The sequence below is a fragment of the Aplysia californica genome, unplaced genomic scaffold (genome assembly GCF_000002075.1).
Source record: "Aplysia californica isolate F4 #8 unplaced genomic scaffold, AplCal3.0 scaffold00450, whole genome shotgun sequence".
NCBI lineage: Eukaryota > Metazoa > Mollusca > Gastropoda > Aplysiida > Aplysiidae > Aplysia > Aplysia californica.
In genome coordinates, this window is record NW_004797720.1 from 194,441 (window position 1) to 206,495 (window position 12,055).

The 12,055-nt window shown below is 40.9% G+C and overlaps 1 protein-coding gene across 1 annotated transcript in view; it reads right to left on the reverse strand.

Annotated features, from left to right (window-relative positions):
- LOC101847059 (mucin-like protein) overlaps window positions 1–11,924 on the reverse strand; it is a gene marked incomplete at its 5' end in the record, with an annotated part of 37,783 nt that extends 25,859 nt beyond the window's left edge. The window contains 1 exon segment of the mRNA XM_013086277.1: window positions 11,835–11,924. Coding sequence (XP_012941731.1) covers window positions 11,835–11,924 — 90 coding nt within the window.
- Window positions 11,925–12,055: the final 131 nt, after the last annotated feature.

Sequence of the window (12,055 nt, forward strand, 5' to 3'; positions counted from 1 at the left end):
ATATACTGACCGGCACAAATAGGTAGAAAAAATAACACCATGTACAGAAAATAAAACTGAGTATTTTCAAGAGTTGTTTTCGTTTGGCTCTATTCACAGTGTGTTCTTCTTTTGGATTGGCTCGATATTTAAAAAACACAACACACTCATTGGCCGCTTATGCATCAAACAATACAATAAAGCAACCCTCTCAATGGTACGCAATTAAAACGTGAATTGAATGAAGAATTTTTGCTCACATGTTAAGTTGGTCTGGCCTATAAATTCTCTGCCCTAAAATGTTTGACTGAGTGTAGCTTAGTCCGACTATCAAGGTGCCAAGATTATCTGCGGAAAATCGAGAAAGAGCTAGTTGACGTCTGCAAGCCGGCGAGAGCCCTCTGCACGTGGCAACAGTCCTGGGAGTGCATGCCAGCACTATATGCCGCCTGCAAAACAGATTCCAGGCAACCAACTCCATGAGAGATTTCCAAAGAAGCGGAAGACCTCGACTGACAACAGCTGCCCAAGGCCGCTTCATCGTGCGTCAGCATCGCCGAGATCCACGGTTGTCTGCCTCCGATACAGCCCAAAATACCATAAGAACGCCCGGTAGAGCCGTGTGTGACCGCACTATACGCCGCCGACTTGTGGCCAGGGGGCTGCGTTGTCGGCGTCCGCAGAAGAGAGAACCCCTGAACGTCCATCATGGACGAGCTCGTCTCCAGTGGGCTCAGAACCACGTTAACTGGCGTCATCGACAGTGGCAGCGTGTGATCTTCAGCGATGAGAGTCGCTTCTGCATCGATCCTGACAATAGACGGGTCCGAATTTGGCGCCGCCCCGGGGACAATGTTACTCTGACGAGAACATCTGGGAGAGAGACCCGTGGGGAGGTCAAAGCGTGATGATATGGGGCGCAATCGGTATCAATCAAAGACTGGGCCCCATAATCTTCCAAAATTTAGGACCTGGACATGGCAACGGAGTGACGGCGCAGCGCTACATCAAACAAGTACTGCAACCCCATGTTGCTCAATTTTTCCAGAGACATCAAAACCACCTCTTTCAGCAGGATAACGCCCGGCCTCAGGGCGCGGCTGTAGTGCGGCAGGCATTCTGCCGCAGGTTTCCCCATTACAAGCGACTGGTAACCTGTCAAGCAGGTTGGTATGGCAAGTGGCCCAAGTGATGACTTGGACCCTGCCTCTCAGCAGGCTCAGAGACTCAGAGGTAAACATGTACAACATTTTTATATTGATTAGCGAATTATGTCGTCTGAAGATGAATTTATGCTACTGTACAGTTCGTTATTGTTGAGGTCTGTGAAGAAGACAGGAATACATAATGTATACCCAATAAATAGAGAAAGACGGCAATTTGGTGAATACCACTACCTTTTCTATGAATTGAAAAAAGAATCCTGGCTATTGAAAAACTGGTGAAATCTTCAAGATCCAGTATTGCCAGAGGAAAGGCTAGTTATTAGTTTGAGGTTAGTGGAAGTGCTATGTTACTATTTTCTGTTTATAATTTTATAAATGATTTGTATAATTATCACCATCATCCCATATTCCCCCCCTCTCTCTCTCTCTCTCTCTCTCTCTCTCTTTCTCATTTTAACAACATTTAAACAAAATTAATTCATGCTAACATGATTGATACAGTTCAACCATGCACATGGGGCCGATGAGTAAAACACAAAACAATTAAAGCCAAAAAAGAAATAAAAAAATTAACAAGAAAAGCTAATGATTTCTTAATGAATTATTAGCTTTTTTGTTTCGAATATAAGGCAAAACATTCATGTCCGGGATAGAATTTTTGCATAACCAGCGACTGACGGCGGGCAAGAATTGCCAAGACATTCCGGTAAAGTTGCTGCGCGGGTTACCCGCAACCAACGGCTGGTAACACGCGTAAAGAGCTAGTTGGGCACCTAGAAATCGTGTTTTGGGGTCAAATTATGCAAATTGGGGCTATTACATATTATAGTACCAGGACATTTCCCGAACAATATCCAGACATGTATGTAAGCCTTGCTACACTCTAAAACTGTGTGTTTTTTTCAGGTTTTTCTGCCTGCGAAAGCACATATCTTTTAACCTTTTCTTACCTTCATCGGCTTTTTCTCACAGTTCTATTGTTTCTCACATTATCCCATTTTCTGCTCTGTTTCTTGTTCAATTTCAATGTAACTTTCACAGGATACCAACAACACCTAGTTTTAAATTTTGGCTTGTTGAATTTTTGATGAATTGAGTAGTTTTTGATTTATGGGCTTAGAAAACATGAATTTTCCATTTTTAAAACTTTTTTTGTGCATCAACCCAATTGTAAGTGTAATAAAATAAAAACTAAAGCATATGTAAAAAATTCAAAATGCCAAATTTAAGAGCTACATACTTACTGTTGGAAAGCCATATTAGAAGTGAATCAGTTAATAAATAATGGAATGAAATGGGATTGAAAAAGGTATACAAAATCCAATATGGCCGCCGTTTCCATAGCTGCCGATTCACAATATACTTTTAGAACTATTGATTTCAAATCCCCAATAGCACACGATGTCCCACAGCAAATATGGGCACTCTAGACCTTGTAATAGGCAAACTAGTCCTCAGGTGCCCCACCAGCCCTTAACTTCGGACGGTTTCGAAAAAAACAAAAGACACTTCTCAAAGCGGGCATCTGCAGGTTAACCTGTAGCAGAAAACCTGCCTCACTACGGCCGCACACTTATATAGTACGTGCTACCCAGCAGTTCCTAGTGCAGAACAACATACCCACCATGCCTCACCCACCCCGATCACCAGATGTGAACCCAATAGAACACCTTTGGGACATCCTTCAGAGGCGTCTCAACCAACTCCAGCCCAGACCCTGGACAACAGCACAGCTGGGTGCTGCTATACTATTCTTCAGGAGTGTAGGTCCCCAACTGCCAAATCAATCGCTTGGTCTTCTCTATGCATTGCCAATGCACTGTTGTCATCAACGCTGATGGCCATACCAGATACTGAAAGGAACTTAAGCCCCAAGGTCAAGGTCATTGATGCCGAATAACAAAATTCGTCCCGAAACAAATCTCCAAGTCTCAAGCATCGTTTTGTGCAATTTGAGTCACCTCAAACCTGCTTCTCTAAATACAAATATTGCTTCACTTTACTCTCCTCTTCTTGTGTCATGTGAATTCGCATTACTTTTGCCGGTAGGTATATATTCTTGCAGTGTTTCGATTCTGTGAACGTGCACGCAGCAGAGTTCGGTGCTCGTCAGGGTAAGATGGGAAAAGGGTTTGTTTTTTTCTCCTTTTTTTTCGCTTTCTGAAAATTCGAGTACATATGTATCTCCGTCTCTCTGCTGGAATGCTGCTTCTCAATCAGCTCATGCTGGCCCCGAGAGACATAATCGAAGCAGCCTGCTTCCTACAAATGTAAATGGGGTGTAAAACATTTCCAACAGCTTTACAACAGTTTCGTTACAGCATGCCAAAAACCAAGTCTTGTACGGTCTGTTTTTACGCCAATTGCAAACAAAAACATAAATTATGTGTTTGTACGATTGCTTGTGTTGGTTTGAAATATGTAGTGTGTTTCCTGTGAGTTTTATTTACCTCAGCAGTATTGTATGTATGCATTGGTTCGGTTTATAAAGATAATTTACTCAATTTGTTTCTCTCGAAATAATAATAATAATAATAATAATAATAATAATAATAATAATAATAATAATAATAATAATAATAATAATAATAATATATAATAATAATAGCATTTGTATCCCGCCTTTCCCCACAGCATGGGCCCAAGGCGTACATAGGAGATTAAAAACGCATTCATACTAACACAATACAAATTCATCATGTGCGCACTTTTTGACAACAACATTCTCTCAGACAATAAAAAATGCTCATACAAAAAGGCAAAGTTACTATCGACTAATTAAAATATTTCTTAAATAGATGGGTTTTGAAAGTATCAAGTTTTATTTTGCTCCTCAAATCATGAGGGAGAGTGTTCCAAACTGTTGGCCCTGAAAAAGAAAAAGCTCTCTCACCGTATTTCTTCAGTGACACACGAGGTGTTGAAATTAGTCTAGAGCCACTGGAACTTAGTTCACGTGATGGTGTGTATGGTACAATGAGTTCTTGAATGTATGTGGGAGACTGGTTAGTTTGACATTTAAAGCATAATAGGGCTAACTTATAATCAATTCTCGCTTTCAGTGGAAGCCAATGGAGCTCTTTAATTAGGGGAGTTACAAGATGGCGTTTTGATTGCTTTAATACTAGCCTGGCAGCATTGTTTTGAATGCGTTGGAGTTTTGCAATTTTTTCTTCGGGTAGACCAGCGAACATTGAATTGCAATAATCAATGCGTGACAAAATGAAGGCAAACACTAGTTTTTTGGTGGCATCAGTGCTAAGAAATTTCCTTATGTGAGCAATTCTTCTCATTTCTAAGTATGAAATGTTACATAGATGGTTAAGTTGGGTCTCCATGGACAAGTCTTTCTCTAAGTATACTCCTAAATTTTTTGCTTTGTTTGAAAAAGCGACAGTACTTTTGTCAATGGTGATCATTTATCTTTGAGTTGGTTGAGCATGGCATGATTCCTGTTTTGTCATAATTTAATTTCAATTCATTTTCAGTCATCCATGCTTTTACAGATTTTTTACAACATTCTGAGGTGTCTTTCAACAGAGATTGAATTTTGTTGGGTTTTGCAGACTTATATAAAGTTGTGTGTCATCTGCGTTCATATGGTAAGGCAGGAATGGTGTCTGATGGTACGACCAAGGGGTAAGGTGTACATAGTGTTCAGCACAGGTCCTAGTACTGACCCCTGGGGCACACCAAATTCCAGCAATTGATAACAGGATTGAATGCTCTCAACAACAACGAAGTATGATCTATCACTGAGGTAAGATCGAAACCGTTCAAGTACGGTGCCAGATATTCCGAACACGTCCGACAAACGACTCAACATGATGTTGTGGTCTAAATTATCAAACGCTGCAGACAGATCTAAAAGTGAGAGAACGGATATCAAACCCTCATCTGCAGCATTGAGTAGATCAGAGACAATTCTGAGCAAACAGTCTCAGTACTATGGTTGTCTCTGTATGCCGATTGAAATGGCTCAAATAAGTTATTCTTTGTGAGGTGATCTTTAACTTAAAGTTTAAGTCGTGAAAGGACAACTTTTTCCAAAACTTTGGAAAGAAAAGGTAAATTTTATAATGGACGGTAGTCTTTAGGTCATTTGGGTCAAGGCCAGACTTTTTAATCAGAGGTGAGATAGATGCTGTTTTGAAGCATGGTGGAACTGTACCCTCGCTTAATGATGTGTTTACAATTGAAGTTATAACATTTATAACATTGTCAATATGACTGTGCAGTAAGTCAGTAGGCATTGGGTCTAAATGACAGGATTTTGGTGGGCATGCCATAACAGTGTCTTTCACAAATTCACGACTAACTGACTTGAACTTTTCAAGAGGTTCACCATTAAATGGTTCAGACATTGGGATGTTACTTGTCTTGTTCTCTGAGTCTAATCCTTGCCGAATTTGGACAACCTTGTTATGGAAGTAAGTACAGAATTTGTCTGGCAGTGTTTCCATTGGAACATTGTTTGGCAAGATTTTTGTTTTGGCTTGTCCGCTGAGTTCTTTTGATATCTTAAATAAAGCTTTTGAGGATGGACATTCAACAATTTTTGCAGAATAGTACTTTTTCCAATCGGTATTAGCACAAGATTTCACTTTATGGTTAAGCTTGTCAACTGTCAATTTGGATTTCCTCCATCTTCTCTCAGCACATCTTCGTTCCTGTTTGAGCTGTTTGAACTCCAAAGAGAGCCAAGGTGCAGACTAGTGGCAGGTGACAACTCGAGCCCGGAGCGGGGCCTGTTTGTCCAAGTGTTCACGAACCGCTCTGTTATAGGTGTCGGCATGGGTGTTGCTGTTGCCTTCGACCGTAGAAGAAAAGTCTCATCTCGTACCTTCTGAAAATTGTTCATGATCAATGTTCTTGATGTTTCTTGCACTTATCAGGTTTTTGTTCGTTTTTGGTTTTGTGACATGAATGTGAAACGAAATCAAACTGTGATCCGACAGTCCCTTATCTCTAACGGAGACCTCACGGACAAGATGATCGCCATCTCTGACAATGAGCCAGTCGATGATGTGATTGTGGCGGTGCGTGGGTCCATCAACGAGCTGTTTCAAGTTGTGGTTTTCAGGGACCATTTTGATGTTTCGAATGTAATTGTCTGAGATTATATCATAATGCAGATTGAAATCCCCCAGAATGATTAAATGTCCTTTTTTAGCAGAGTAAATGTCAAGTAGGTCGGACAATTCTGAGAGGAACATGCCGGTGGTCAATTTGTTTTTTTCTGTTTGGGAGCGGTCGAAAGAAGACGGTGAAAGTTGTTGAGTGATCCTTGATGGTAGTTAGGAATTCACATGCCTCAAATGATTTATAGTCTCTAAGTGGTGTGCACACTGTGGTGATACAGCTTCTAATGATAGCAAAGAGCCCACCGCCTTTGCCTGTCAGTCTAGGAATGGAGTGGTTGGAGTAGCCTGAAGGTGTTAGCTCCTGCAGGAGGACGTTGTCACCAGTAGGGCTGAGCCATGACTCGGTAATGAATAAAATGTCACTATTTGATTCAACCGTCAGATCATTCAAAAGTGTAGTTTTGTTGCGGGCAGACTGTGCATTGAGAAACGAAACCTTAAAATGATGAGATTCTTCTTGTATTTCAAGTCTAGTGTAAATTTGGATCAGATTGTCAAAGTTGGCTGGTTTAGGATATTTGTAGACAGCAGTCTGCCGAGGAAGGGAGATAATTTTAATAGACCGTTGCTTTTGACGCCCCCCCCCCCTCTTCCCTCTTCTTTTGAATGAAACTTTAGTATTTTGAGGGAGCAATTTTTGTTGAGTGTTTGTCACACTAAGAACTAAGAGTCACAGGTTGTTTACACAGTGTGTTGATGTTGACCAGTTGTTGCTTGGACTAACACGCGTATTGTGAAACTGGGTTGCAGGTAACTGTATGCTTGAACTGGTCGTTGTTGTTGTTATAAGACCCAGGTCGAGGTTGAATGTTTGTACAAGAGGTGTTCACAGCACAAATGTTGACATTTTGTTGGGAGTAAACTGGGTCAATTGACAGCTGGGTGAAAACATGTCTCAGGGCTAGTTGAAGGTGGAAAATGGCCAATGAGACTAAGAATAAGGCAAACATGGCTCCAAAATGGTGGAATAACTTTCTTGATTCCTTACAAAATTTCATAATTTTAGCACCAAAATGTCCAGCACTGAAAGTTCATGATGTTAAAAATACATAAATCCTCTTGAAAACAGAGAAATTGGCACATTCATACAGAGCAAGTTGCACAGCTGCCTGCTAGGCGCTGATCACAACTCACATATAATATAATAGTGGCAGCAGTTGCAGCAGCAGGAGCAGTAGCAAAATATTACTAGTTAACAGATCTCCACATCTTTTTCGTTATCATCACCAATACCGGCATGGAGATTGGACAGTCAAACAAATGGGGATATTTATGAAAAGTGCCTTTCCCAGTCGGACCGAGATGAGCTTCGAAAACCCGAACCATCAATCTTATATCTTTGACTCTCGTAGCCTAACCACTAGCCTATCGACGACACGTAACTGCAGACAATGTACAAACAATTACAGTCAAACTTCGTTGTCCCAACTCCTGCCAGGTCTTGCCAATGTACGAAAAGAATCCCCTGTAAAAACATAGTATTTGTGATTTTACACCGCCATCCACACACACGTCTCTTCGAGGTAGGCCTAGGTCTAAATCAAACGCTTTTCACCGATTTGCTCCCTCCCTGTCCATCCTACCTCCCTACTCCCTACCCCTGTGGAGTACATTTCAGGCAATATAATGGATAAATTTACAACGATATAGTGTGTCGTAAGCTAACACAATACAATGTTCTTTAGGCCTTGGTAAATATCTTAAAAAAAAAAATTGTAATTAAATTATTTTAAAGTCGCATGAAGAAGCTTTAAAGGAACCTCGCTTCACCGCCCCCCCCCCCCTCCCGCTCCCAACCCGCAAATTATCTGTCGTCGCCAGACATCAGCCCAAAATGATTTACAGACTTACGAATGCCCGTGGGGCTTTTATTTAGTGAGGACTCACGCTCACGTCTAAGTGACAGATCGAAGGGAGATGACTCATTACTTCATCTGGTGATTGGTAAACAACGACGCTACATGTATTTAACAGAGGACATGAAAACTTCCTTGTACTGCCAGTCCCGCTGTACCGCCAATTTCATTCTCGTCATAAGGTAGGCGGTATAACAAGGCTTGACTGCACTTTGCTTTTTCTGTCCCACAGACCTACTGAGGAAAATCCCAGACAGCGTGGACGTCAAAATATAGTTGTGCATAGTTTAAAAAATTTAATATAAAAAACCCCCTACTTGCTGACAGCGTTTGGTGGTTTAAGAAAATAGGACACCTCCCCCCTCCCCCCAACCACTAAAAACAACAACAAAACAAACAAAATAAACCCCCCCAAAAGCAACATCAACAAATATACAGTATACAAACAACAAACCAATAACAAAACAAAACAAAGGCAAAACCAATACCCTCCCAAAAAAAACAACAACAATAACAACAAACAAACGAACAAAATGACTTCCATCCAGGATACAACCACGTCAAATGGGCAGAGACCCATGAAATAACCCATTGAATAACCCAAATTCCAGGGTGTCCAGGGTGTCCAGGATTTGAACCAGGATCGTCCACACTGCTATGCAAACTGATACAAGCTGAGCCACTGGGGACACCCTGCCAAGTAGGAATGTAAACTTCTGAGTCTTGGCATTATGTAAAAATGCTAGAAACATTTTAAAGATTTGGACGTTTTATAAAGTAGCAAACGCTTTCTCCCCCTTGGTATTTATATATATTTAATAGATTTATTGTTTTATCCTCTTCCTCCTCCTATCTACCCCTTTTTCTGTCTTTGGTTCCTCTACTCCATCCCACCTACCCTCCTCCTTCTCTTAGTTAGTCGTCTGGGCAGCGGAAAATTGCGCAGGTTTAAAATCCCACTGTCAAAACATCATGGCGTTCTCTACTAGAGGCCTGCTCAGGGTGTGGCTGGGGTCTCATACTGGTGACCTACGGTGTTTTCTGTCTGGCTTCTGTCTAACTGTCTAGCGAGTCTCTCGCAAGCCTGGCAAAATCAATATGCTGTGTTGATTCAAAGCGTCGTGTTGTGTATTAAATGGTATATTTATTCATCAATATTTTCATCGTGTTGAAAATATATAATAGCTCTACCTGGTGTTCTTTGTACGAGATAGAACTGAGAATTCTTGAATCAACAGGTGTTATCGTTCCAGTACGGCAAAGAAGTGTCTCTCTCGTACCAGACTCTTCATTCTGCCTTTCTTGTTGAATCCAACCTTTCACTTGCATTTCATGATCACGAACAACAGTGTGTAAACTCATTTAAAATATTCTTAGATTCACTGCCACACATTTGGATTTCGAAGCATGTGTGATTGATGTCTTTTGGGTTTCATTATGGGCAAGAAATGTTGTGTTTTTTTAAATTGCAAAACAAATAATGTTTTGGGAATAATGGTGAACTGCATGTTTGGAGGGCCAGCATTTTTTGCAAAGATGTTACCGATTTCAAAGTTAAATTCTAACTTTTTGCATGATCAAATGACGACTTCTGCTGAGTGAATTGAAGAAGCAGGGGGGGGGGGGGGGGGGGCAAGTTAAAGCGATTATTTGTGATGGAAACCGCAACAACCAAGCCTTTAACAAATTGTTTGACTCTGAGCCTGAGAAACCATGGGTCACACAATCAGGTATGTTCATTCTCTACGACTATGTACACTTCTTAAAGAACATCCGGAATAATTGGCGGACTGAAGTTATTGGCGAATTAACTTTCAACGATGACGGTATCCAAAGAACAGCAAAGTGGAAACACTTCCAAGAACTTCAAAAAATTCGAAGCCGGTTGTCTTGTGAAAATGTCCGATTGAAGTGAAAGTGTCTGTTTCCCCGAAACCCGTTGAACGTCAATAGGCGAGGGTTTTCAGCGAACGGACTCGTGACGATTTGCTCTTTTAAATATTCAGGCATGCAACAGTTTGACGGTTTTGAGGACACTGCTATCTTCCTCAAAAAGGTGATGACGTGGTGGAAAATTCTAAATGTTAAGTCAAAGGATATCGACATCCGTCTCAGAGATGATCTTCAAGCTGTGATGTGTGAGGCTGCTGGCGAGAGACTTGATACAATTTTGAAATTTGGAGACATGGCTCAGAATATGGCAGGAACAAGGCAAGAGACAAAAGCAACTAACTCTTGACACCTTTAAAGCTATCCACCACACATGCAATGGCCTTGTTGAGCTTTGTAGATGGTCACTTCAGTCCTCCCATCAATATGTCATGTTTGGTCAATTTTCGACTGATCCATTGGAGAAAGAATTCAGCAAATTGCGACAGGGCTCAGGAGGGACCTACTTTATTAACATTCAGCATATTGTGGAAATAATCAAACTTTCACAGATCAAGACTACTTTTAACTCTTAATGCAGAACTTTCAAACCTTTCAAACCTGGTAATTCCTGCCCCGATTGCAATTTTAACATTGAAACAGACTAGAGGGCTCCCGAAACTTAGGACAATCTAATTGAGTTGGAGGAGTCACTTCTGTAGAGACAAAATCTGTGTTGGTTTATATTGCTGGCTAAGCTACTCGCATAAAGACGAAGAGCTGGATGAAATTTCTCAACTCGGACAGACAACCATTTGCTACCAAAAGTACGGCCACTACACAAGCTCTTTGGATAGAGGCGGCTTGAACATCCCTTTTGACAGAACATGTCAATGGACCTTCTTTTCTTTTGTTCAATATTTTTAAAAGCCCTGTTTGCAGAACATCTTTCTGCAAGTTAACCACGGCGATGTCTGACAGTTTTGAGTTCGAAATGAAAGAGAAACACTGGCGGATTCTGGCGAACATCTTTAAAAAAACAACTATTGTTACGCTTCCACTCCTCGCTCTTCAAAAGAACCTGCATGGACAATTTTGAAATTATCATAACTGAACAGACATACACTGCAGTCCATTCAAGAAGGAAACTGATACTAGAAGACATTTTTGTGCAACATTTTTAGTTTAATAATTAATGTGATCAACAGAAAGCAACGCATCAGTCTGATTTGGAACATTTAATCATACATTATTCAATATTTCCTACCCCTATTTCACCTGGACACATGCATTAAACTACAGAAAAACACAAAACAGGCTTGGTAAGTAGGCCCCTACTCATTTATAAGGCATGTGGAGTAAATGGATCTAGTCACGTCTTGTTTAGATTGTTTTGAGGACGTTGATTTTTTGTGTTTATACAAATGATTTTTGTTCCAAAATTGCAAAACAGATCTAATAATGTAATAATAAGGCTAATAGTAAGTAAAAAATAAATAACTATTAGTAGCTCTTTATTTTCATGTCACTTCGGACTAAATGTTGTAATTACCTTTGGAAATAAGGCTCAGAGACTGAATATGGGGTCAACTGGATAAATAGATTTTTAATACTTAGACCTAGATGATATAGTAGGCCTCAGTTCGAGACCCCTGCCGCACGTTGAGAAGGCTCGTAGTAAAGTACGCTATGAAAACAGTTCAAAGGGATTTTTCCAAAACCTGTAGGAAAATAGCCGAGGGACAGGTACCTACGACAGTTTTGCTCAGAAACATTACATGTCCCTACGGAACTCTTGCCAAAACATTATATGTACTCACGACAGTCTTGCTCATTACAGGCGGCCTCCTGTGACGTCGGCTCATCACACGGCTGTTTCGTGCACTCTCGGGTCCTTGTCTTCACGCCACCTGTGGCCAGATGGGAAGGGTGGACATTGTCGTGGACAATCGGATTTTTTGTTACGGTGTGTGCGTGTGTATGTGTGTGTGTGTGTGTGTGTGTGTGTGTGTGTGTGTGTGTGTGTGTGTGTGTGTGTGTG